Source organism: Canis lupus, chromosome 12 (assembly GCF_048164855.1).
Source record: "Canis lupus baileyi chromosome 12, mCanLup2.hap1, whole genome shotgun sequence".
NCBI lineage: Eukaryota > Metazoa > Chordata > Mammalia > Carnivora > Canidae > Canis > Canis lupus.
In genome coordinates, this window is record NC_132849.1 from 41,000,114 (window position 1) to 41,027,089 (window position 26,976).

At 49.1% G+C, this 26,976-nt stretch overlaps 1 protein-coding gene across 1 annotated transcript; it reads right to left on the reverse strand.

Annotated features, from left to right (window-relative positions):
• Positions 1 to 25,473, reverse strand: LBH (LBH regulator of WNT signaling pathway). Its single transcript, XM_072770632.1, has 3 exons — positions 25,265 to 25,473; positions 22,314 to 22,416; positions 1 to 2,545 (listed from the first exon to the last, which is right to left on the reverse strand). The coding sequence occupies exons 1-3, from the start codon at positions 25,288 to 25,290 to the stop codon at positions 2,357 to 2,359; spliced, it is 318 nt and encodes a 105-aa protein (XP_072626733.1). The 5' UTR covers positions 25,291 to 25,473; the 3' UTR covers positions 1 to 2,356.
• Between the last annotated feature and the right edge of the window lie 1,503 nt (positions 25,474 to 26,976).

The following is a 26,976-nucleotide window of genomic DNA, read 5'->3' on the forward strand; positions in this document are numbered from 1 at the left end:
TGGAAAGCATTTTCAAACTTTATTTACAACTGTCACAGTGACAAAAAGTAGTTCGGAAAAAAAAAAAGCTAGTTTCTCCCTGAGCCTCAAAAAAGAACAGATAGAAGTTACAGGAGGTTCATCTTACAACAGGCATTTTTACTGAAATACTAGGGTTTGTTTTTTTTTAATACGATCAGTTAGAAATACACACAAGTTACTTTAAAAAAAAAAAAAAAAAGGAGGCCAGACAGGAGCTCAGCCACTTGTCCAAGAGTGGCTGGGTCCCTCCAACAGGCTCGCCGCTGCAGGTCCTGACTTGAGTGGTCAGCCCCCAGCCTGCTCAGACTCCAAAGGGTCGCACAAAGGTGTCTAGCGACCAGCAAAATAATAAGTCACCCCCATAAACACACATATACACAAAGTAGATTTGTTATGCAGTTTACAAGCACGTTCCCATCACACGGCAAGACCAAGACAGATGAAAGGGACACAGAAACACAGGATTTTAAAAGGCAAGACCCCATCCACCAAGGGAGGCAGGTGTGGGATGAGAAATGCTGCTGCGAGGGAATAAGGAAGGAGGGAGGATTCTCTGCAGCCAGAACAGAACCAGCGGGGGTACAAGAGAGATGCCCTGGCAGTGCAGGCTTCAGGCCTCTCCCATTCCCGGGGAGCTGGAAGAAGTTATTGCCATCAGTGTGTGGAACACAAGCAGACAACATAGGGGGAGGGAGTTGGGGGAGGGAGGTGAGCGTCAGCTTCCCAGAACCAAATCCTGCTGAGATGTCAACCGCGCACCTTCATCTTCCTGCCCCAGCTCCCCAGAACCACACTAACCTTGAGGTATTAAATACAGATCTATACACAAGACCCAAACTGGGGTCAACCGAGACCCCCTGGAGAACTCCAAGGGTGCCTCTGTTGGCCCAGTTTGGCCTCCAGGAGGATCTTGAGCTCATCTCTTGGCTGCACACACGTGCTGTGAGCTAGAGAAGGTTTGAAAAGTGTGTCCTGCAACCTGCTGCTCCAGATGGTTCTTAACTATAAGAAGCTCTAAGTCCAAGGCTAGCTTTCTCCTCAACTGTGCCCTTGCAGGGGACAGGTGAGAGGTGGGGAGGGATGAGGACAGAGGCTTAGTGCTCCCTCACCTCACCATGCCATTCACCCCTCAGAACACAAGGAGAAGCCAGGGATCTCACGACATCTTCAGTTTCAAACTTGATCTTCAGACTTCTGCAGGAGATCTCTGTTATCCCCCTCTGATAATTCCCAGAACTAGGACCTCCATTAAAGTTCACGTCCCCATCACAAGAAACAGAGCCTCCTCTTCTCTCCACTCAGCTCCCACCAGAAAAACTGGCCAGGGGCCCACGTGGAAGTAGGCACCTCCTGACTGCTCCACCCAGGGGCTGTGGAGAAGGAGGGCCGGCCTGGTAGCGCCAGAGCTCTGTGCCTCTGCTCAGAACAGAGCAAGCCTGGGGGAGCAGTGGGGAGGGATCTTCATGTCCAAGCGTCCACTGTGCAGTCCTCCCATGGGGGTAGGAAGTGCTCCCTCTACTCCCAAAGGGTGGGGGTGAGGGGTAAAAAGATAAATCAGGAGAGAGAAGCTCAAGAGCCCTGCCTCTTAAGAAACCTCCAGATTATGGAGGGTACATGAACCTGCCACAGCTGGAGTGGAGGGTGGAGGAGGAACAGGGTGGAGGAGGAGCAGGGAGTCCTTTCCCACGCCTGCCTCCAGCCAGCTTTGCAGGCAGCCAGTTTGTACTGCTCTCCTTTCCCGGCCTCCTGTTAACAGACCCACACAGCTGAATAAAAGCAAAGGTGGTGGGCAGAACCGGAGAGAGAGATGAACGCGCTGCTTGCTGTCTGATGCCCCAGCAGCCGCTGGCGGGCAACTTCCTGGCTGCACTCCTCTGCTCGATGCTTCCTTTCAAGCGCGTATTCTCTCTTCCGACTCCTGTCTCCTGTCTGTTCTCTTACCCCGAATGTTCCTTGCTCGCGCTGCACCCCCCCATTCCCCCCACCCCCCGGAGCCCACTGGAATCCCACCGCTGCCTCTAGCCTGCTCGGGTTCGGATACCAATTGCGAAGATGCACCACTTCCCCGCCCCCCACCCCTGCTCCAAGCAGCTTCCTTTCTCAGAAGGCCTTGCAAATTGTCGCAGAGGGCTCCACTGCCCAGCACATTTCAAAAAAAGAAAAGAAAAGAAAAGAAAACCAACTCGGTGATTTGCAGGTGCAAAACGGAAGCCATCATTTGACATGTTCGGAACTACTGTGGCTCACTCCCTTCTTCCATCACAATGGGAAAGAACACAGTTCAGGGACAGATGCCTTCTGGTGTGGCCCCCCCCAAGGGAGTCGACGGGGGGCTCTATTGCTCCTTGTTGTCTTTCTCTGTCTCTTCACAGTTGTCCTGCTCATCCTCCTGGACCAAGAACTCCTCCGGGGGCCACCGGAGCTCCCCACTCTCCACCTCGCCCTCCGTGGGCTCCACCACGATGGAGGGCAGACGGTCTTTGAGCTTGCAGCAACGGTCAAAGTCTGAAGGGTCAGGAAAGATCTGAAAGAGAAGCAGAGCAAGTCCCCGGTCACCTACAGTACAAGAGAAGAGAAATCCCATTCTCCATTGCACGTGGAGAACTGAGCCCCTGCCAAGTGCCAGCACCCGTGCCAGGCTCTCAGGACACCGGGAGGCTCTCAGGACACCGGGAGGGAGTCCTAAGTAAGCCCTAAGCCCACAGAGCAAATTCTAAGGAAACCGGTCCCTCCGCAGACTTTAATCCTGAAGCTGCAAGTTTTCAGGGCAGTGCCCCCAAAATTGTGGTGTCGCTCTGTTAGTACATTTCCTTGTCTTTTATTTTCACATAAAAGAACTTAACGTCACATCACGCATGGTAAGCCACACCTGCCTGCAGCCAGCACTTTACCCTGGCAGTCCAAAGCGCACCATACGTCCCCTACCACTGAATTCCTTCCAGGGCAACGGTCGGTGCCTAGTAGTCAGCTCCCAGGTGCTTCACATATATCGTTTTGTACCAGTACGGTCGTGCTGGAAAATAGGTGTTGCTAATACTACTTCAAAGAATCTCAGGTTTGAAGGAAGAGGTTGCCTAAACCATACAGCCTGGAAATGAGTGGTGGTGGAATGAGATTCAAACCCAGATCCGTCTGACCCCCATGCCCATGCCCCAATAACACCTTGCCCCTCAAATAGATGGGTCCTGATCTTGCTGCAACCGTAAAGTCAAGGCCAAATCAGGGTGGATTTGGGACATTTGCTGGCATGGCTCCAATCACAGGCAAGCCACAAACAGAATTCTAGACTCCTTTTTCACCTGTGAGCTGCTCTGTGCTCCTCGATGGTTCTATACCTGCAAGAGTCTTTTCAGCATCCCATCAGTGAGGCTCCTTTTTAAAATGCTTACTGTGTGTCCTGCCCGGACCTGGGAGAAACCCACACCAGGCTATAAAATTGAGGGCCTCAGGGGCCCTGCGGATTCCCTGTACACTGCCCTGTGACTACAGCTGACCTAATTCCTGGCCAGGCAGCTTAAGTACTTAATCGGATGGGTCCCTTGCCATCCGCAGCCCTCGCTGACACACCCAAGAGCCAGAGAAAGGAGCCTCTGTCTGGGACACTGAGGCTCACAGAGCACAGATGTTGAGAGCCACATGGCACCTAGAGGCCACCTCTTTCAATCTCTCCATTTGGTAGATGAGGACACCAAGGGCCAGAGGGGTTGAGGGGCTTGCTCAAGGTCACACAGCTTGTTAATGGCAAGAGAAAGGAAGGCAAAATTGGGAGTGGGTGGAGACATTTGGAGAGAGCCTGGGCGTTGCCTGAGCCAGGCACGGAGCAGGATAGGCCAGCAGCAGCCGGCAAGTATCCTCTATTCTCGGGAGGTGGAAGAAATGCTCTCCTACAAACTCAGGCCTTCCCTACTTCTGGGGCGCCCAATCTGACTGCACCGCAGCCCTTAAGAGTGCTCAGTCACAGGCCACATCACAGGCCACGTCACAGGCCACGTCAAAGCCATGTGGGGCTTTCGGGAATCATGGGCTTCAACAAAACCTCCCCAATCCCTGCAGACAAGTGATTATTAACCATTTATCCAATAAAGCCCTATTGCTGAGGATTAAGCCTTAAGCCAGCTGCACAACCAGGCATCATTAAAGACTTAACAGGCTCATAAAAAGTATCGTAATGGCAGCCAGGAGGAAAACAAGCCAGAGGAGGGGCTAGACTAGTTGGGGTGACAGGACGCAGTGGGAGAATGGACCCCCACTCCGGGTTTTCTCTTCCTGCTGTGGCCCACCCCGTGGAGTCCTTGGACCATGCTCTGCGCACAGGCCTGAGTTGCTGAGCAGGGAGAGGCTCAAGGAGTTTATGTGGGCTCCTCCTCACTTCTCACGTGGAGCTGGGGCCCCTCCACGGGGGTGAAACACAGGTGCTTTCCACGCATGGGCTTTGGGAGTGAGCAAGGAGAAGCCCAGCAAGTGGAAAGCACACTCCAGTTTGCAAACCTCTTTCAGACATGGCCTCATTCAGGCCTTCCCACACCCAAGGAGCAGTGAGATCCTGGGCTCTGAGGGACACCTGTAAGGGCCAGGGTTCTGACCTAGATCTGCTCTTTCCAGTGCCTATGCCTTTTGAAAAGTGAATGGATGCCCATTTTACAGTCTGAAAACTGACCAGGGAGGGCGGGCAAGACTTTGGGCTTCAACAGCCCATCCAGTTCAGGTGCCTGACACGACCTCTGGGCAGCTAGGTCTAGAAAATGAGCTTCCCAGTCTGGAGAGTTGTCCTAAATCATCAGGACTTGAGACAGAGCTATGAAATATCACAAGGAAATGGACATTTGGCTTGGTGCAGACCTGGGCCCCTGCCTCTACCCTCTGCCCTCATTCCCAGGGTGGGGCGTACCTGTGATGGCCCAGCAACTGGACCATAATTATGATCATCCGTACCAGGTAAGAGTGAAAGGGACAAGATATAGTGAGGCCAGCTGCAGTGAGGACAGAGGAGGACAGTCAGAGTGGACTTTTGTTTCAGGCTGGGAATAAGTCTTGAACTAAAATTAGGAGGGAAAACTGATTTTTTGATAATGGTAGTAATGGAAGAGAAGCCAGGCCAGATTTGCTGTTCAGAATCTCAACCTTCACAATAATCCTACTAAGTATGTAGTAGGATGAGCCCTATTCTATAGAAGGGGAGACTGAAGCACAGAAAAAGCAAGCGACTTACTCAAGGCCACACAGCTAGAAAGTGACAGAATGGGGACCTGAACTCAGACCTGTAGGACTTCAAATGAGGTGTTCATCTGATAACACATCGTGTAGAGCCACAGACCCCATATTCTCACCGTCCTTGACGTCATCTCCATAACCCCGATCAAGTCCTCTCGACTGCCCATGACTCAGTTTCTCCTTTTGAAAAGCAAAGTGACCTTTGTGTCTCACTGATGGGTACAAGTTCTTGGCAAACACAAAGAAGATAAAACGCTTTGAGGACATATGCTGAATTAAAATCGGAACGTCCTCTTTGGAGCTGTTTCGATAGGATGACAGTAAGTATTCAATCTCTAAGCAAGAGGTGGTAATACTCACATGGTAATTAAAATAACTCCAAACAATGCCTTTCATACCAGGAGCTGCACAATTAAGTCTTTTAAGTCCTTGGGGAGAAGTCTGCACATTGAACTTCTGATACTGCTCAGTTGCCAGAGAACTTTGCTCCCTGGATCACTCAAAGCAGGAGCCATTATAAAGAAAAAAAAAAAAAAAAAGCCTGCTCATAGCATTTTTTTTAAATCACCACAATAATCTCACCTTTCCATCAAAGATTTTATATTATTTTCAAATAATGCCAATTTATGCCTCTGAAAATTGTAGCTCTCTCCAAAGACAAACAAGATGCACCCAGCACCAATCAGCTTCTCATTTCCTCACATGCAGACAGACAGCCTTGCAAAGTGTTGCTGAGCATTCTGCGAGCACAATCTTATCTCCAACAGCTGCTTAAGAGGCTGACCCTAAGGAGGTTGAGATTTTTCCACTAAGTCATGCTTTTTAATCATCCAGGCAGCAGAAAAATGAGAGGTTGCAACTGCAGTGTGACAGGGTAGGGAGGGCAGTGGAAAGAAGGACTCGGGTCAGAGTTGCCAAGCACATGACAGGTAGGGCTGGGGCGGAGGCCAGCCCGGCATGCTGTTTGCCTGCAGGAGCTGGCAGGGAATAAAGAACTGCCCCTGCTCCAAAAAGAAACTGCTTTTGCTTAAACCTCTTGTTCCAATGTGCTCCTTCTCTCTGGACTGGGAAACAGAAATGAATGAATGAATGAATGAATGAATGAGTGAATGTTCTTTTCTCTTCCCTCTGCACCAAAGACTCGTCTCCAAGAGGTCCAGAAAGGAAGATGGGAGGCTCTGATAGTCATCTCTCACCCTGACCCCCACAGAGCCACCCAGGGCAGGGCAGATCTAGAAGCATCCATCCCCAGCTGTGATTCTCTCAGCCTTGCCCTGCCCTCCCTCTGCCAACACTGGACTTCTACTCCAGCTATCCAACTGCCACACTCGCTGCCAGGGCTGATGGCTTGGATGACACGAATAGACACCAAGTTCCTTCCTTTGCAAATGGAGTGAGGTCTTGAAGATCACACACAGCATCCCGGCTGGGTCCTGTGTGTCCCACTGTGTAGGAACAGCAGGCATGCAAACTTGGCACTAGTGAGTCTCACAGAAGACACTTCTTCAGAGGCATCCTTTGCCAGGTGGCTTCTAACCCCAACAGGCCCTGACATGTTGAGAACTCAAATGGGTTCACTTCAAAGGTCAAGGAGGACCTTCTATGAGGAAGAAACGGTCTATGAGATGAACTTTGGATGCCAATATACTGGAATTTCTCGCTGTCTGGATTAGAGCTGTCCATTAGAACTTTCTGTGAGAGTGGAAAAGTTCTCTATCTGCACAAGCAGTAGCCAGTGGCCACATATGGTTAATGAGCACTTGAAATGAGTCTAAATTGTTTTCTCTCACATGTATTCATATAAATTTATCTGACATATGTAAATATGATATAACTTTAAATAGTTGCATGTGGCTAGTGGCTGCTGCACTGGACAGCACAAACATAGATAAATATGAGGACCATGTAAGCAGGCTGTCCAGGAAAACGGTCAGGAGGTTTGGCTGATGGACCAACATGGACAGCCTCCCAGCAGAGAAGTCTTGGGTTGGGGGATTAGTCAGAAGGCTTTTTGCTTAAGTATAAGAGTTGCTGGTCAGTCAGCTTCCATTTCACCCTTGGAGAGGAACTGAAAGGTAATATCAGATCTCCAAAGGCCTGAAATTTGGGGGCCTAGCTATCAACTGTCTGCCTTTAAGCCAGGTGACCTAAACCTGGCTGCCTCTGCGGTGGGGAGAGAAGAGAGATGTCTGGCACCTGGGATGGAAAATGTGAGCAATTCTGGTTGGAGCAGCCCTCCCCTGAGTGCATGCATCCCTCAGCCATCATTCCTGACAAACAACTCGAGCTGGCCACAAAGAGGGTGGAGGGCTTAGCAAGGAGCTGGGAGATGCTAATAGGGAAAGCTGATACCACCCGGAGCAGGAGATGAAAGGTGGCTAACTGGACACACAAAGGGCTAATTACCAGCTCTGCAAGATGAGACCTCCAGAGCGTGGGCATCTCACTCCTCTTTGCTGGGCTGTAACAGGGGGATGAGGGGTGCTGGGGTGAGGTGGAGAGGGGACCTAGGGCAGAGGGCCTGAGATGAATAACCAGGCAGTCCCCAAGGCACTGAGAGGGATCTACTTCTCCGCTCTCTTGTTCCAGAGAAGGAATAATCAACCTCAAGCCTGCAATGGAAACTTGCCACTCCCACAGGTGGTAGACCAGGAGTCTGAAAGATTTGGCTTTTACTTTGTCCCTATGTCTTATCTCTGTGATTTTGGTCAAGTCATTTTAACTTCTCTGAGCTTCAGTTGCTTCCTGAGTAAAACTAGGAAAGGATTTATACTTTAGAATTGTTGGAAGGATTACATGCTGCTGCATGTCGAGTACCAGCACAGTACCCAACGGGCTTGAAACTGTGGTGGCCCATTTCCCTCCTCTCTTCATCTATAGATTGGGATTAACGTTAATTCCCATTTTATAGGGCTTTAGAGAGAATCAAACACAGGAATGTGTGAACATGTTCTGTAAACTTTGAATTCCTGAGCAGCCCTGGTGGCTCAGTGGTTTAGTGCCACCTTCATCCCGGGGTGTGATCCTAGAGACCTGGGATCGAGTCCCCACGTCGGGCTTCCTGCATGGAGCCTGCTTCTCCCTTTGCCTGTGTCTCTGCCTCTCTCTCCCTCTCTCTCTCTCTCTCTCTCTGTCTCTCATGAATAAATAAAATAAAATCTTAAAAAAAACACAACTTTGAATTCCTAATGATGGTTCTTATTAGGTAAATCTGGGGTGCCCAAGGAGCATTTAGAGTGAGGGACTGAAAAGTCAAAAGTCCCAATGGCTTGGGACAGGAACAAGTGAGTAGCGCTCCTGGGCTTGCACTCAACAATTCTAGACCAGGTTCTTTGGAGAAATGGGTTTGACTTCATCACTTCTCCCCCATGTTTCTGTTTTCCTAGGGCATGGGATAGGCCAGGAGGAACGAAAGCCACTGTCTTGTCCAGATCCTGGTCTTCAGTGGAAGCCCCTGCACTAGCAATCTTCCCATTATGCACCACCCCACCCCCACCCCTTAGCCCACTCCAGGGGCCTGCTACTGGGGCAATCAGACCCCTCCTGCCCCTCAGCTTCCCAAAGTCTGGGTTTCTTATTTTTCCTGCAGAACAACAATGGATTGGCCTTGTGTGTTTATTCCTTCCTAGGAGGGGCTGGTTTCTAACAATGGGCAGATCTCTACCAGCATCCTGCTCTGCCAAGGGCGGAACGAATGAGCTGCAGCTAATCTAAATGAAAAGTCATCCTGCTTTTTGTCCCCTAACAATATGTGAAGGCAAGGAATATATGTTCTTCAAAAATACTTGCCTCAAAAAAAAAAAAAGAAAAAAAAAAGAAAAAAAAACACAAGAAAACAACTTGCCTCCTGCTAATTTATCATCATCATCATCATCATCATCATCATCACCATCACAATCATCATCGCTATTATATTTTACTGACTTTTCAAAGTGAAATGTGGCTAGTAAGAATAGAAATAATTAGAGCAAAGGGGAAGAGAGACTCCTATCTGGATTCAGGGAGGAAGAAGAGAGGCATCTTCAGTCCAGTGCCAGTCACCTCATTCTCCATTCCTGACACTCTCACTCTACTCAAATCCCTCTGGCCTGGGGCTCTGGAATATCCACCTCACCCTCTCCTACCCTTCTCTGGTGTCTCTAATCCTATAGGAGACTTGAGGAGAGATTTAAGGCTTTGTAACAACTGTTGGATCTCCTTCCTCTGGATTAAAGATGCTTAAGCCTCCAGCCCTGAAACTTAAAAGAAAAGGAAATCCTCCAGATAAACACCATCCTTCATAAACATCTCTCAAACACACACCCATCCTGCAAGTCAAGAGTTCCAAATTCCAATTAATTAGCACTAATTGCTACTGATAACTCTGGGCCCAGTATGCTGATGGAGCTTTTGGAATGTTAAATAACATTTCTTAAAGTTCTCTGGGGCAATGAGAAAAAGAGTAGTTATCTGGCATAGATGATTTAAAATACCCCAATCCTATGGACTATATTATTGCCCTTTAGAAAGAAGACATGCTGCCCATCCCCTTTGGGACTCTGGGGATGACAGATCCCTTTCTCCATCCTCCTCCATTGGTACTAGCCAAACATCCCACAGCCACACCTCCCCTCTCTCAGAAAGCCCAGAATGGCACGGCTGCCATTTCCAATCATTCTCTCATTCTTTGTTCTGGAGCCACAAATCTTGAATGTTTGGCCTAGTCCCATAGCCTTCCCATCCTTGGCTGGAGTCCACCTTCCTAACCCCTACCACGTGGCTTCCAAACACATCCCTGCATGGAAACAACTCTTTCAAGTCTCTGAGGATTCCCTTACAGCCCTGCCCCCTTGCCTTTGCTCAACCTTCACTCACCACCACCTCTGCAGCACACTACCAGGTCATTCCGCCTATTTCAGGCTTCATGGTCTCTCCTGATTCTTATACCCCTGCCCTGATTCACGATTCACTTGACCCACTATCTTCATCTTCCCTATGCCCTCCCTAGACTAAGTGTCATCCTAGGCTTTTCTTCAGACTCAGCTTCCTGGCTTCACCTGTGGATCACAGGTGAAGGATTCCCCTATCTATAGCTGCACTTCCACCTTCCCACCTTCCATGAAATGTCTCCTTTTGGATGACATCCATCATCTCCAACTCATCTTGTCCCAAAGTGGGGTCATCAGCTAATAGACCCATCTTTCTTTAAGTTGAAAACATTTTTCCCCTCCCAAACAGGAAACCTTGCTTGACAGTAGGTGCCATAAAAGAGGCCTGGAGATTTTAGTAGGTCAGAACTGCAGTATTGATGCTACAACACTGAAATGAACAGGGCTGAATTCCTAGAAGCAGTCTACACCAATAGGGAGGTAATGGCCCTGCTGGCCTCTGAGAAGACTGCTTTCTGTTTGGTATAGAGCAGCGGTTCTCAAAGCTCAAATCCCAAGGCCCTCTCATGAAAGGAGTGTCTATGGAGTTGAAATACTTTCTTAATAATACTAAGATGTTATTTGCCTTTCTCCCTGTGTTGACACTTGCACTAATGGCATAAGAAGCACTGATGGCTGAAATTGCTGGCCCCTTAGCAGGGAATTAATGAATGCAGCAGCAGCAAACTGGACTTGAGGTCATTATATTCTTTACCATCTCACACAATGAAAAAAAAAAACTTCATATCCTTGATAAGGTAGTTAAAATTAAGTTTTATTAAGTATTAACTTTTAAGTACATTTTGCTTTAGTATTCCACGTGATAAAATGGAAAACTAGCAGACAGCACTCTGCTGCATCTCAAAGTACAATGGTCATCTTGAGAAAAGCACTCGTGGGAAGGAGTTGCCAGCTGAACTAACCACTTTTCTGGTAGAACACCATTTTTACTTGAAAACATGATTACCCAACAAACCAAGTTTGTTTTGACTTGGGTGTCTGGGAGACATGTCCTCAAACGTGAACCAAACAAGCCCACCGCTTTATGGAAAATGACTAATAATATTTGTTACCAATGATAAAAATCAAACTTATAAGCATAAATTGTATCACCCACCATGAACTTGTCCACCCTCTATTGAGGGCTTTCTGATGAGACTGGTAAAGACATTAATAAATGTGACTTTCTGATGTTTTATGATGCAATGCGTCCATATTTGGAAGATCTATTTTACTCAATGAACATGTATTTTCCAAATGATCAATGGACCGCATTATAAAACCAAATGTGGGTGAAAGACTCATTCAAAGTGCCAGACAGTCAGACTGCTGGATTTGAATGTAAGAGCACAAAAACTTCATTCATAAGGTTTCAGATTCTATGTTGCTAACCTTTAAGAAGCTACCACTTGTTGAGTTTTGGTGAAATAGCAAAGAAAAATATCTGAAGAAGGCTATTAAGATATTTCTTCCTTTTCTTAACTTTCCTAACAGATCTTTCATAGGCCAGATTTTCTTCATTTAAGTCAACCAACACATATTGCAACAAATTGAATGCAGAAGCAAATTTGAGAGTCTGGCCATTTTCTATTAAGCCAGATATTAAACAGATTTGCAAAAAAATGTGAAGCAATGCCTTTCTCTCACTAAACTTTGGTTTGGACTTGGTTTTGAAAAACATATTTATCTTTATTAAAAACTATTATTTATATTAACATGTAATGTTTTTACTGTTATTTTAAAGGAATTAACACATGAAAAATCTAAACACTCCGTTTTAATATCAAAAGATGTAACCTACATAAATAAATATCTCTGGGGGTCCTAAATAATTTTTGAGAATGTAAAAGGGGCTGAGATCAAAACATTTGAGAGCTGCTGGCCTACAGAAGAAAAAAAAAAAAAACACCCTCCAGAGGAATGACCACATTAAGTCAAGATAGAAGGAGGGCATGTTTTAAAACTGGAAAAGATTTGAGGAGACCATAAATTTGCCTTTAAACAGCTGAAAGGCTGACTTGAAGAAAAGAAAGCAGATTTTTTTTTAACTCCAGTGGGAGGATCTAGGATCAGGATGGAGGATTTCACCTCATTATACAACATTCTAACAAAAATGATAGAATCAATTCTCTTCCCTATAGATGGGGACATCACGGCCAAAAGAAGTGATGTGAGTTTCCATCGGTGACACAGGTAGGAGCAAAGCCAAGATCAGAAACCAGTTATCTAGATTTGTAGTCCACAATTCCATGTGCTGAGTGGTTCTGAAATCCACATCACTGGTTATGTCCAAAGAGCACCTAAGTGACCCAATGCCATGCTGCTGTTATGTGCACTCCCACGTCTGAGATGCTATAGTGCCACAGTTTGACTCCACATTTGTCTACTCCTTAAAAGAATTTTGAAAAACTCCATGTCCTTCCACGTGTTTTTAACTTGACATTGAAAACTTCTGATCTATTACAAACATTAACATTTTAAAATAAAACTTTTATACTACTCTTTTAAATATACCAAATGCCTTATAAATACCAAAGCAACTTGGTATCAACCATCATCCATTTTTAAAAAATATTTTATTTATTTATTCATGAGAAACACAGGGAGAGGCAGAGACATAGGTAGAGGGAGGAGCAGGCTCCCTGCGGGGTGCCCGATGTGGGACTCGATCCCAGGACCCTGGGATCACTACCTGAGCCAAAGGGAGATGCTCAACCACTGAGCCACCCAGGTGCTCCTCAACCATCACCCATTAAAAAACTCATCAACAAGTTCTAAAATCTTATTCTTTTCTCTGTTTGAAACTGTATCTCCAGCCTACTGTTCTATAGAATTTCAATTTAATATAACTTTTTAATCATTAGGTTTTTTTTCATACTTCTCTGCAATAAAGAGATGTGTTTATGTATGTAATTTGACAGTTCATATTTTTTTGTCAATGGCCCTAAGGCCCGTAGCAGCAACAACAACAACAACAAATCTAGATTGGCTCATTGCAGTTATTAGTATGTAACTGATCAATAAACATACCACAAATAATTGTTACACCCAAATATAATCTTTTTATTGGTTTCTTAGTGTGATAGACAGGTGGGATTTATGGAGCTTCCTAGACAATAACATTCTGAATGGCCCATTTGTTGAATGCCCCTGTGGTTTCTATACCCTGGGGAAAGTCACCTTAAAAGAGTGGGGGGGGGGGGGCAAGAAGCAGGTCATTCTCTTATAAAGGGGGAGGAGGGCAAGCTTGACAGGAAAGGTAGGCAAAGAAATTGGTGAGGACTGGCTTCAGGAAATGCGATTTAAAAAAAGCAATACAGAGAAGCTGAAGATGTGGAACTAGGTTTCTGAAAATGTTCTCTGCTGTCATATCCCTTGGAAAGTTTCTGTGAACCCCAGGGGCAGCTGTCTTCTGCTTTTAACACTTTGTTAAAACATCAAGTAGTATATACATGGAGCATTATTAAGAAGTAATTTGGCATGAAAATCTCTAATATTAGGCTGCCAAGGGAAACAGCCAGGAAGGATCCTAATGCTTCAACTGCCACATGTGAGGGGGCAAATGACCAAGAAATATGAAAATCGTGATTTAGTGTTAGCTGATCTTTAAGAATGCTTTCATCTAAGGGGATACAAGAGTTGAAGAAAAGAAATTCCTTCACGTAACAATAGTGATGCCAGCCTCAGGAAGTTGGACACTACTGTAACTAATCCTCCATGTCCAAATACACAGTATACACACACACAGTATGGTTCAATTATATTTTTTCTTTACTCATTTTTTTAAAGACATATAAAAATGAAACTTTATAGCACTACACAGATGGAAAACTAGCATTATTTGTCATAGATAGTAACCATAAAAAGACACTAACATTTCTAAAGTTTGTGTAACATCTCAACTGACTTTGTAAAAACACCAGGAGTCTGTGGACCCTACTGAACATTGGTGTGGGCTGTTTACTTGTTGCAAAGAACCTGAGGCTTGCACAGCTGTTGGGTAAAAGACCCCTGCGCTCTGAGCCCAAAACTTCTATTATGTTCAGATCTACTTCTAAGAGCTCAGTCCATTCTGGATTCCAGAGAAGCAACATTTCTAAACTATGACTATTCCATGAGCCAGACCGGGAACCCCAGGAGACCAAGATGGCTTAGGAGACTACATGTACATCAGTCCAAACTTTGTGGGTCTTCAGTGAAGGTGAATTCACTGGTTTCTCTCAAGGTTACATGGTGCTCCAATGTCATTAATAGGATAAAGGAGACAAGTAGGGCAATGATCCACCCATACGCATTTGTAATCCAGTATGTCATTATACCCATGATGGGATGAAAATATGATCACCAGCTATTTTGCAATGCTGGCGTAATGCTGCCTAAACATCATTAATTGTTATCATCTCTGCTCAAAATAAGCGATTAACAAACTAGAAGATGTACAACAACTCCCAAACACTCTGAAATAACCAAACACCTTTCTGACTCTATCCACAGAGTTCTCCCATTATCTCATCTCTATAGAGTTTACACCCCTGAAATTCTATGTGCTAGAGCTTTCCATGCCAGGAGCTTATATTTTGACTAACTCTTCTATTTGTTTTTTTTTATATAAAGATTTTATTTATTCATGAGAGACAGAGAGAGAGAGAGAGAGAGAGCGAGGCAGAGACACAGGCAGAGGGAGAAGCAGGCTTCATGCAGGGAGCCCGACGTGGGACTCAATCCCGGGACTCCAGGATCATGCCCTGAGCTGAAGGCAGGCGCTAAACCTCTGAGCCACCCAGGGATCCCTCTATTTGTTTTCTATCTTTAAGGTAATATATAATCAAGAGGCTTAATGATGTTGAATCTCTATGATTTAGTAACTGTGCTTCCAAGAATTTATTCCAAGGAAAGAAATCAGGTCTGTGCAGAGATTTATGTAAAATGATGTTCAGAGCAGTGTTCTTTGTAGGAGCAAAATATGCCACTACCTAAATATTCAGCAGAAAGAAGTGGCATGTAACAAAGTGAAATGCTTTTTTTTTACAAAGAAAAGCAAATGGACATAGTCACAAAATTATAGTAAGTGAAAAAACGATTCACTAGAGCATACATATTTATCTCAATTTTATTTTTTTAAACAAATGCATACAAAAATACTGGAAGCAAACATATCAAGATGTTTCACTGATAGAAATATGGGTGGGTCTTTTAATTTTAAATTTTTCTAAATTTCTAAAAGGAATAACTATTACCTTTATAATTATAACACACACACACACACACACACACACACACCCTCAGACACTTAACAACTTTTACTTAGAAACTCTGTCCTAAGACTACTCTGAGGAAACGGTGTCAACTATGGACAAAGACTGATATATAATGTCATATATAAATTATTATAAGAGGAAAATATATACATATTATATGTATATAATCTAAAAGTTTTCAACAACTGGAGAATGGTAAAAAGAATCATGTCATAACTTTAGGATCTAATACTGTGCACTTATTATAAACGCTGGCTTTGAAGCATTTTTAAGATAAGTTGTAATGATGTGATGGTGATGACTTACACTCTGTTAAGTGAAAAAAGCAGGACACAACTGTGATTTTGGCTATTAAGTGCACTGGAAAAGAAGAGAAAAGATGCTAAAATGTGAACAGCTATGATTTAGGCATTGTGAGATTATGGTGATTTAGAAAACAAAAAGGTTAAAGAAAATTAAAATTCCATCACGGGCAGAGGTTACTTTTAAAATTTGAGAAATTAGCATGAGAGCAATAAAATACATACTTTATCAGTAAAAACATGAAATTACTGGAAAGGAGAAAAGGAAGAGAAAATTTTCCTATCATCTCAACACTCCAATCTAAAACAACCACTATTAATATTAATATTCCACTGGCTGTCCTTTGGTCATAAGTGAGTGTGTGTGAGTATATATGTGTGTGTGTGCATGCATGTGTGGGTGTTGCGAGTGAGCGTGTGTGTGTGTGTGTGTGTGTATGAGTCTTAGCAGGTATCTCAGGCTCTGTCCAGAGATCAATGGCTGAGCTCAGCACTGCCCACACACTTTGGGCTAATGGTGACCTACTAAATTAGAGCTTGTACACAAGGCTTTGTCTGGAAAAAACATTTGGGAATTTGGGAAAGCCAAGGATGCCTCTCAAATCCAGGATGGACAAGTGTTCCACAAAGTGAAGGCAGGAGGTGAGTTCAAAGTATGCTATTAATTCTATCTGGGAGCCAGCCTGAGATTCAAGTTAGGATAAGGTCAGACCTAGAAACCAACCACCTCTGAACTGAGATCTGTGAATGCCCTCCGTGCTCAGGCCAATTCTACTTTGGATGAGAAATCGAGAACCTTCCTTCCCATTGGCTCCAGTAAAATTTGTGGCTGAGAGGCAAGTAGTCAATGCTGCTTCAGCTAAATGCTCAGGTGCCTCTTCTCTAAAGTTCACCTGAAAAAGGAGTTTCTGACAGTACAAGGCAACTAATTCTAGCAGTCAGAGGGCCAAAGGGGCTCCCAAACTTCCTTTAAAATCAAAATGCTAGCTGAATAATAATCTGGAGAAACTTCTGGCAAATTATAATTTCTTTCTAACACAGATCTGTGCAATAGGGGGCCCTCCCCCAGCCAAGGAATGAAGCAGCAGACACTGGATCTGATTTGTTGATCAAGAATCCTCCTTGGGTGGGCTCAGGGACGAGGGAAGGCCAGGTGGTGAGGTGAGAGGTAGCAGGAAGGGTCCAGCATCTCTGAACTGGAACGGAGTGAAGCCCTGACAACTCTGAGCCCCATGTGAATGAGGGCCTGTTTTCACATCCTCCGAGGATTATTTCAGGATTCGGACCTGAAAGATTATTTCAGGACATTCACTAGACACCCAGGAATAGCTCTTGGCTCCGGTCACAAGATTTGCCACCCAAACTCATCCCTTCCCCTCACGGTACAATCCTTCTTTCTATTCAACTTGGAAGACTGGGCTGTCAAGAAGATGCTGATGCTATAAAAATCTATGCCATGGGATGGCCAAGGTAGAGGGATAGTTCTCAGCGCAGTAAAGGGAGAGAAGAAGGGTCAGGTCGATCTGCCCGCACTCATTACGCAGCACCACGCAGGACACAGTGGCTGGCACCTCAGGAACAAAGAACCATCTAAGACACAGCCCCTGTCTCCGGGGAGTGAGGAACACACCACCACTTGAGAGGCGTCGGGCCTAACACAGGCCCTTTGAGAGAAAGCTGGGTTGCTTGGTTCTAGTGTGCAACATGTTGGCCAGGAAAGTGAAGAAAGCTTGTTCACTCCCTGGCCATGCTACAGACTCACTGTTGTGACCACAGTGTGGGTGTGTGTTTGGGGGGTGAGGGAGGGGGTCCCCCAGTGGAACGATTCCAGCCTTCTGCAGGCCCTCACCCCGGGGGCATTCCAAAACAGTGAACACGATGTTTGTGTCAAGGCTTCGGGCCTAAGAAGGAAGGTGCTGGATCCCTCATGCAAAGTAGAGTTGATCTGAACAAGGTGGGTACTGACTTAACAAGAGGTGTGTAGACACAAGCGCACTCAGAAACGGCGCGCTCCTGGTGCTTGTGCAGCCGGTGGCCCTAACTGCCTGTCTTGCCTCATATCATTATGCTTTGTAGCAAGGAGGGAGCGAAGTGGAGGGGGCAGGGAGCGGAGAAAGAAAACTTGCTGTGATTCCAGTAACATGTCGTGTCCGTGGCTGGACGTCTCCTGCCAAATGCTCTGCAATTTTAGCTTTATTTCTCTCCAGGGACAACAGAGGCTTTTTAAGTCTGGTGCTGTGAAAGATGATTTCCTAGTGACCATGGGACTCCGTGAGGCCACTCAGTGGGGCCTCCAAAACTCTTGAGAACACGTGGGGGTACCACAACTGGGGGTAACCATGAGGAGGAGGAGGCAGGTGGTGGATGAGCTACACTTGGAATGGCCTCCCCAGCAGGGCTGGTGGGGGACGGAGGCAGGGACCAGGAGCTTGAACCTCTCTGAGGGCTGACCCCCTGAACCTCTCTGAGGGCTGACCCTGAGGGGGAAGCTCAGCCCATCACTTATTTCATTCAACACGTGCCTTTGCACAGGTGGGAACACGCAGGGGGGGCCAGGCTCAGCAGGTCTTCATAAAGAAAGGTTCCGCACAGAAAGGGTTTCAGAACTGCTGCCTGAACTTGGAGGTTAACCCGAGCCCGCTCCCTGAGACGGGACTTGCTGCTCTCAGTAATGGGAAGCAGCGGGAGTGGGATTGGGGGAGCCCACTGCTGTTGGGCCTTTGCAGGGAGGAGAGACTGAGTGATCCTGTCCAGGGAGGGGCAAGCTCTCAGCCAGCATAGTGCTTTACTCCCGTCCTTAATACTGAGCTGAAACTCAGGCTCTCGGTCTGCAAGAAACAAAGACTGTGGGAAGAGTCCTCCTCCCACCCCCTGCTCTCCCTCCTCCCTCTGGTGCAAAACCCAGGCTCTCCCCACCTCCTTGGTCCAGATGCTTGAGAAGGGGCAATTTTAAATGAAAGTCAAGGAGCCAGACCTCTGTCTTGGACTCAGTGAGGGCAGTAAGAGTGTGGAAGCCTCAGCACACCGTGTGAGGGGGCAGGTCAGGCAACAAGGCCAGGATGCCCAGAGCCTGGAGGTGGGAGCAGTGCCAGCGTCTACAGACAATGCTCAAGACCCTTCCCCACGCAGGACCCAGGCCGCTTCAGGTACAGCAGGAAAGGAGACCCAGTTAGAGAGGCATTCCAAAATGCCACATACTTAGAGCCCCTGGAGCTGATGGAGGGGCCCACGAGGCAGCCCCTGACCTGCTCCTTTGATTTGGTGCAAGTATGAAGGTGTAGGCGGTGGACATTCCTGTGCTGTGGGCGGGTCTGAGAACAGGAGGGCCACAGATGGACGCAGGGTGGGGAGGAAGCGGCAGCCATCAGGGACCTTAAATGTCCTCAAGGGGACCCTCCCACTCAGCCCCAGTGGACCAGCTGCTCCCCGCAACCTGCCCAGAAGGTACTCAGACTTTCGAGGAACCGTGTCCTCACCCACCCAGCAAGGTGCCATAATACATGCCGAGTGGGTGTGCAGACATGAAGTTCACGTACTGATTGAGCGGACTCTCTACATAAATGTTAAGGTGAAACAAGGCACTGGCTCTGTTGATTTTTATACATGCCCACAAAAGTGACACTAACTTCATAAGCCCCCAAACAGGGCTCACCTCAATTTTTCAGGGGATAAAAAGATATTTATCTGAAACCTTGGTGGGCATGAGCTGAGGAGGCCCTTTAAAAAACCCAAAGTAGAAGTGAAAATGGCCAGCTTTGGGATCAGGAGCCTCAACTTCACTAAAACCAGCACCATTTACTTGGCACCTACTCTGGGAAGGTCTGGAGTGGCTGATGGGCACCTAGAGGGAAATAAGGCATCCCCTGCCCTCAGGGACCTGAGGCCCGGGGCAGCATCACTTCAGAGCACAAATGCCACAGGTGTTGAACGAAGGAAGAGGTCACATCTGGGGTAGAGAAATTAGGAAAGCTTCATTCTTGGGGAGGTCTGGAAGGTGGGGGGAATGATTGCCGAAGTCCAGCGTGCCTACCTATTTTACGACCTTCTTTCAAGGTCAGATCACAAGCCTGAGACTCTATTTCATCTGCCAAGTAGGGATTGATGTCTCCTTCCCACTTTCAGTTCCTTGGAAAAGCAGGTCCTGGTAAAAGCCATGTACTATTATTATCCTCAGGAAGGATGCCAAGAACAGAGCTCTGAGATATCCCGCCCCAGATCTGAGCCCAGCCTGAGCATGCACAGCCGATGGGCTTCGGCCAGTGTGGTCCCGGCCCGTCCCCAGAGCTCTGGTGGGAATGTGTTTAATTGCATGACATTGGCTCTGAGTGGGCCCAGAGGATATTGGTCATATGAAAATTGTCAGATCAGCTGGCTGCAGAGCCCCGCACCTGGCATAAACAGGGGCAAGCCAGAGGGGGCATCTGGGTGCACAACAAAATTAAATTAGACATGGAGATGCTCTCTCCCAGTCCTAATATTCTTTCAGGCCCAGCCCCTGTCTGACTGGCCAAGCCTTCTCGTGGCCATCCGTATCTGGAGTGCCCATGGCTTTGCACTGCTGCCCCAGACTACCTACCTTCCAGGTATTATGCACATACCACTTTCCCATAGGAGCCCCGGGCCCCCTCTAGAGTGCCCACCATAGCACAATGCATACAGCAAGTGCCCTGTAAACATGTTGCTTGGTTAAAGATTACAACCTCTTCTCTTTCTCTTCATTGTGCCACCAGAGGAACTTTCTGAAATCTGGTGACAAGAGTGCTTTGAAGTTCCAGGTAAGAGATTTTGGAACTAGACAGTAGCCCCCACCCAGATAGCAGGAACAGATTTCCTGAGGACTCATGGGAATGGATCCTATAGGCCAGCACCACTGGGAAGATTTAGGGCCCTTTTCTCAGACAGCATCATGACATCTCGGGAGCCCAGAAGCAATCTGATATCCCCCCTGCCACTGCAACGCCCATTCCACCTCCCTCCCTCAGCGCTGCAGCCGGTTCTGCCCCGGTCAGCGGTGTTGGCCCCCCCAGGCTTCAGCAGAGGGGCCTGAAGGTGGAGACCAGGACCCAGGAGGGCCCGGCCCCCTGATCCTGGGACACGTTCCAAGAAGGAATATAAAATGCACACACAAGACGTACTGACGACTGTTTGGAAAGGTTCTGTGATGGAACTCTCAAACCCAAAACTGAAAGAAAATCTCACCTATAACCACAAAGAGATTCGGTCTGATTCAGCGGCTTGGAAACTGGAATCCAAAAACAGCCCAGCCGGTGGGCCAGGAAAATTCTACCCTCCCACTGGCAGTGGGGCTTTTGATGGTCTCTTTCAGACCCACGCTGGGGGTGGAGGGTACAAAACCAACCAGGAAAGGGTATTCCCCCTCACTTTCCTCATCTCCTTGGGCTACATGAATACTCCTTTCCAGCCAGCAAAAGGGGCTTGGCCAGAGCCTGACACAAAACAAAGGGGCCTTCCTGAGCCTCTCAGTGTGTCTCAGGTGACTCTGCTGTCACCTACCGAGTTACCTTACCTGAAATCAGCTTTCATCTCAGCTCTTTGATCAATCCTCACCCCACCTCCCCATCACATGCCTGGAGTTCTCGATTGGTTTCTTCCTTAACAAAATCAATGCCCTGGAATGGTTCTATAGAATGACCAGCCAGAGCAAGTCGAGATTTTCAGCAAGAACCAGCTCGAGGTACAGACACATGACAGACATATCAGAAGAGCTAGGCTTCGGAGTTTGGTTCTACTACAGTCTGAGCCTGTTTCTGTATCTGTTAAACAGAGCCAAGAGCTACGGTCAAAAACAATGGTCAAGAGCAAATGAGTAACGTCTGTAAGGTGCACGGCTCACGGCAGACATTCAGTTAACATCTACTGGATGGGCTCATCACACCCCATTCATCTTCCCCAGGCCAAGCACCATATGTACACAATCTCCCTAGCTCCAAGGTCTTCCCTCAAAACTAGAGTCCTTCCTCTCCCCCATGTAATAACCTCGGAACGCTCCTTGGAAATACGAAAACAGTTGGCTGCCCCAGAGACATCTAGAAGCTGTGTAGCCAGCCGGGGGCAGTGGGCATGGCAGGCGAGGAAGAGCACTGTGTTAAGAATCTGAAGGTGACAGGCCACTTTTTGAGGTCCTTGTGTATTTTGGATCCATCACTCAGGATCCAAATCTCGAATCTAAATGCCAGAAATCACATTCCTGAGATAGCCTGCCCCTGGGGACGCGAAGGGAAGCGTTGGTCTGAACTGACTGTACAAATCATGTCTCCCCCTTGCTGCTGTGAACATGAGAATCCCCTGTAGCCAGGATGACTAATTAATGACATCGGCTCACACTTGCTGAACCCTTACCGTGTCCCGGGCACCATGAATGCCTTCTACACGCCAACTCATCAAGTTGAATCTTTACTACAGTTCTCTGAGGTAAGGACTGTTATTGTCCCATTTTACAGAGAAAGAAACTGAGGCTTACAGGCATGAGGGGATTTTTCCCAAGGTCACAGAGCTGTTCCAAGTAGCACTGGGATACAAAACCACATCTGCCTCCAACCCCAGCAAAAGTCACCAGTCTCCGAAGCACCAGAGGAACCCAGGACTGAACTCACCTGATAAGAGAGGCCATCCTTTCGGGGGTTGAGGCCAATCTCCTCCATGGATGGGGTGTTCATCATCACTTCAGTCATCTCGGCAGATCTCAGATAGTCGGGGCTGCCAAGAAACCCAGACCAAAAGTCAACAAACACACGCGCTTTCACATTCCTATCCTTGGTGCTTTCTGCTGTTAGATCAGGGGACTGTCTGGAGGCAGGATGAGAGGTGTTCAAAACAGAAATCACAGAAAAACAAGCTCACACCCTAAGGAAGTCCCTTATAAGCCCAGGGCATCAGGGCGCTCAGCCTCACCAACAGAGCCCTGAAACTGCCTGAAAGCCTCTCTGGCAAACCTCTCTTCCCTCCTTTCCTGTTAAAAGTCCCCACTGGCAAGGCGCAACTCGATTTTCTTTTAAGTGACAGGACTAGAAAAAAACCAAAACAATAGGTAGCTGAGTCCATCTGTCTATTTTATTTTATTTATTTTATTTATTTTTTTTTAAATTTTTATTTATTTATGATAGTCACAGAGAGAGGGGCAGAGACATAGGCAGAGGGAGAAGCAGGCTCCATGCAGGGAGCCCGACGCGGGACTCGATCCCGGGTCTCCAGGATCATGCCCTGGGCCAAAGGCAGGCGCCAAACCGCTGCGCCACCCAGGGATCCCCATCTGTCTATTTTAAAACCAATTCAACCCATCTCTAGGGGAACTGCATATTATTATTACATAATGATAACCGGTCAACCATAGGGAAACCAAGTCCAATAACTCTCTCTTCCTAAATTTCTCTCTCTCTCTCTCTGGTGTTCCTTTTTGCAAAATGTCCCACTTAAAGCCCCAAGGGGTCAGCTTTCTGCAAGCTTCACATCTGCCATCCAACCCCCTTCTCTAGTCCGGCCACAGCAGCTGCAAGCTCATAGCTTGAAAAACATCCCCTGGATTAAAAGCCTTAAGGATGCCCGGACTCTGACTGCAAAGGAAATTTCCAGAGGGGCCAAGCTGGCCCACCAATGGCTGACATGTGAAAGTGCTTTGTACTGTGTAAGCAGGATACAAATGTTCCATTATCCTCACACAAACCCCGGGCACATACAGGGTCCCGAATGCATAATGCCAAATAGCACATACCGATGTCAGTGTACTCTCTACACAACATCCGATATTTTCACCACCATGTCTTTACACATAGTAACAACGACAACAGCAGCAGCAACAACAACAACAATAACAACAACAACAACAAAGTGGGCAAGGCTTTAGACTGATTGCATCTAAGGAAACGGGTTTCCTTAAGGTTCTTCTTCACTTAGGATTACTACAGAGTAGAAATAGTATTTACTGGGTTTGGAAACAGAAGCATTAGGTCTGGTCCATGCTCTGCCACTGAAGAGCTGTGTGATCTTGAACAAGCAGTAGAACCTCTCTGAGCCACAGGTGCCCTGTTTCTTACCATGATGCTAATAATGCCTATTATTACAGTTATGCTAAATGGCTAATCTCTGGCAGGGGTGGGGGGGGAGGTCGGGTATTGCAAACTATGAAGTGCTAATCAACTATAAAACAGTTCCCAATTATTTTATCTTCCTTAATTTCTCAGGGGATTATAACCCCAAGGGGCCCTCACACCCCCCTGGCCAGTTCTGAGCGGCCAGGGGCACAAAGCCTCCACCAGCCGTCAGTCTCACCCACATGGCACCTGGCTGTTCACACACCACGGGGGTGGGAGGGAAGGGGCGCGTGTAAGGAGGGGGTACGCAGGCCTCACGGGTAGGGGAATTTTTACTTTGTTCTGAGAGTTCATTTCTCTAAACAGAGCCACAGTGGGGGAGGAGAGACAGAAGATGCCGGGCTTCCGGGCAATGGTTAGGGTCAGGAAGGGTGGGGGGGGACTCCAAGGCGGATTCACCGCGGGTCGTGGAAAGGCTGCAGCCGACCCCCAGAGAAACGGGCCAGAAGAGCGCCCCCGGGGCTCCGGCCAGGCGCTTCGCCCGGGGTAGGGCGCTTGCTCCTCGCTCCTCGCTCCTCGCTCCGGGCTGCGGGCTGCGGGCTGCGGGCTGCGGCGCGGGCCCCAGAAGTTGCAGCGAGAAGCACGAACTTTCCGGTTCCTGGGCTGAGCCCGACCGCTCGGCGCTGGAACCCGTGGGTCCGGCCGCCGACCCGCACCCGCACCCTCACCCGCACCCGAGGGCTCCCCGGCCGCTCCCCCTCTTCCCGGGCGCAGGGAGGAAGCGGCGGCCGCCGCGGCCGGGGGGCCTCGCTCCGCAGCCAGCGCCGCGCCCGCCGCGCATCCCTCCCGGCCCGCATCCTGGGTCCGTGCGAGCCTTCTCTGCGCGCCGGGTCCGGGGTCCCGGAATCTTCCAGCACCGCCGGCGAGGGCGGCTCCCCGGCCCCCGGCCCCCAGCCCGGGCCCCTACAGAGGCGCATCGGGTTTTACGCGTTCTGGAGAGGAATGAGCTCGAGAAGGTGCAGCGTGCTGGTGCTGCTGCCTGCGGCTGTGATCGGGTTCCGCGTGGGGAGAGCGTCTCTCCCCACCCCTCGAAGCTCTGCAAAAGCGCCGCTGCACCAGCTCAGCCCCGCGGCCGCCGGCCTCGACGCCGAGACTTGCATGCAGACAAAAAGGAGGGGAGGGAGGGGAGCGGCGGGGGGCAGCAGGAGCCCCCTGCGCCGGCCTGGGCGCGTGCCTCCCGCAGCCCTCCGCATCGGGGGTTTCCTGGGCGGGATTCGGGCGTGATCCCCGATTCTGTCCCCCACCCCCACCTCGTCACCGGCACCAACACACCCTCCCGGCCGTCACTTGAGCGAGGCTTGAGTTCACTCCCTTTGTCTGGATGCTCTCGGCGCCACCTCCCCCGCCCCCACCTTGCAACCTTGACGTTGCCTCCTGCCCGGGCCGGGCGGCGGGTGGGTGCGGGCCCCCGAGCCATGGCCGCGAGACGGATGCCCGCGAGGGCGCGCGGTACTCACCAGTGAAGGGGGAAATATACAGACATGAAGTCCTAGGGGAGGCTGACCCACGCCCGTGTGATCTAAGACGGTCACAGCGTCCCGAGGGAGGGCGCGGGGCGCGGGCGCGGGGCGCGGGTCCGCCTTCCGGGGACTGCCCGGCTGCCAGCCGCGTCGGCGGAGCGCTCCGAGCTCCCGCTTCTCCACCGAGCTCGCGGCCCCACAAAGAGCCCGGGAAGCCGTACTTATAGGGGCGGGGGCGGGGCCCGGCCCCGGAGGCCCCGCCCCCTCGCCCACTCCGGGAATAACGTCACCAAAATCATGAATGGCTTCGGCGCTCGCGGCTCCTGCGGGCGGCGGCTCGGGGGCGCGCTCGGCCCGGCTCCCCGGACTCACGCGCGCACCGGCTGTTCGGCGGCGCCCGGGTCCGCGGCCCTCCGGCCGAGCGGGGGCTGGGGGGCTGGGGGGCTCGCTCCGGACCAGACGGCGCGCGGGGGGAGGGCGCCATCCCCCGACGCGGCCCGGGATGCCCGGCGCCGGCTCGCTGCTTTGCACCCCTGGCGCCCCCAGCCCGGGACGCGCGACCCCCTTCAGCGTCCATCCCCCACACTAGGCCTCGCCCGCGGACACCTCGGTCGCTGCGCCCCAGGCGCGTCCTCCCGTCTCCCGCGAGCTGCTTGGAAAGGGGAGCAGCGCCAGGAAGGAGGCGGTGGGATGGAGGGAGGGAGGCGCGCAGCTTGGCGGCCGGCGCCGGTGGATGGGGGTCCGCGGCCCGCAGATCCGTGGAGGGTTTTATTTGTGTGAGAAAGGATGTGGTGTCTTCGTAGGGTTTTTCCACTGGACACCTACACACACACACACACACACACACACACACACACACACACACGCGGCGGCAAGGGGCAGGGGGTGCGGGTGGGCACCGCACAAGCACACCGCACTGGCCTTGGCTCCGCGTCTGCTGCGAGGCGGAGAGACAAAGAGCTTCAGCCAAACCCCTCCCACAATGCCCAGGAATTACAGCGGTGGGGGGGGGGGGAGCTGTCCAGGTGGTCAGGCTCCATCCCCCAGAGCCAGGATGGGAGTCTGCCCCTCTGTGGCTGGAGCGCGTTGCTTCACACCTCTGCTTCAGAAACTCCTGTAAAATGGCTTTATAACCCTGATCTATAGGTGTACTGGGGGGTCCAGGGAGTGTGCGTGTGTGCAGGAGAGAAAGGGGGAGCCTTCAAAAACTTGGCAAAATTAAAGGTGCTTTGAAGTCAGTCAGCTCTTTGAAAGGTAGTGAATGTATTAAATCCATCTATATATATATATATACATACACTTACAAGTGGAAATACATACACTTATCTCGGGTGAAGGGTGATAGGATTAACGGTGGGGGTTTATTAACAGTGGCAGGCCCTCATAATTTTCATCAGCCCTCCCAAGCTCACCCAAATAAAAATAACGAGAAAACTAAATAAAAACAACTTTGCTATGTTTAGTCATTCACATATACAACCGGGGTAATAAACAGTGCACTTCCTCTGAAAACATAGCTTTGAGACAAACCCTCACACCCTGGGATCCCTGGGTGGCGCAGCGGTTTGGCGCCTGCCTTTGGCCCAGGGCGCGATCCTGGAGACCCGGGATCGAATCCCACATCAGGCTCCCGGTGCATGGAGCCTGCTTCTCCCTCTGCCTATGTCTCTGTGCCCCTCTCTCTCTCTCTCTGTGACTATCATAAATAA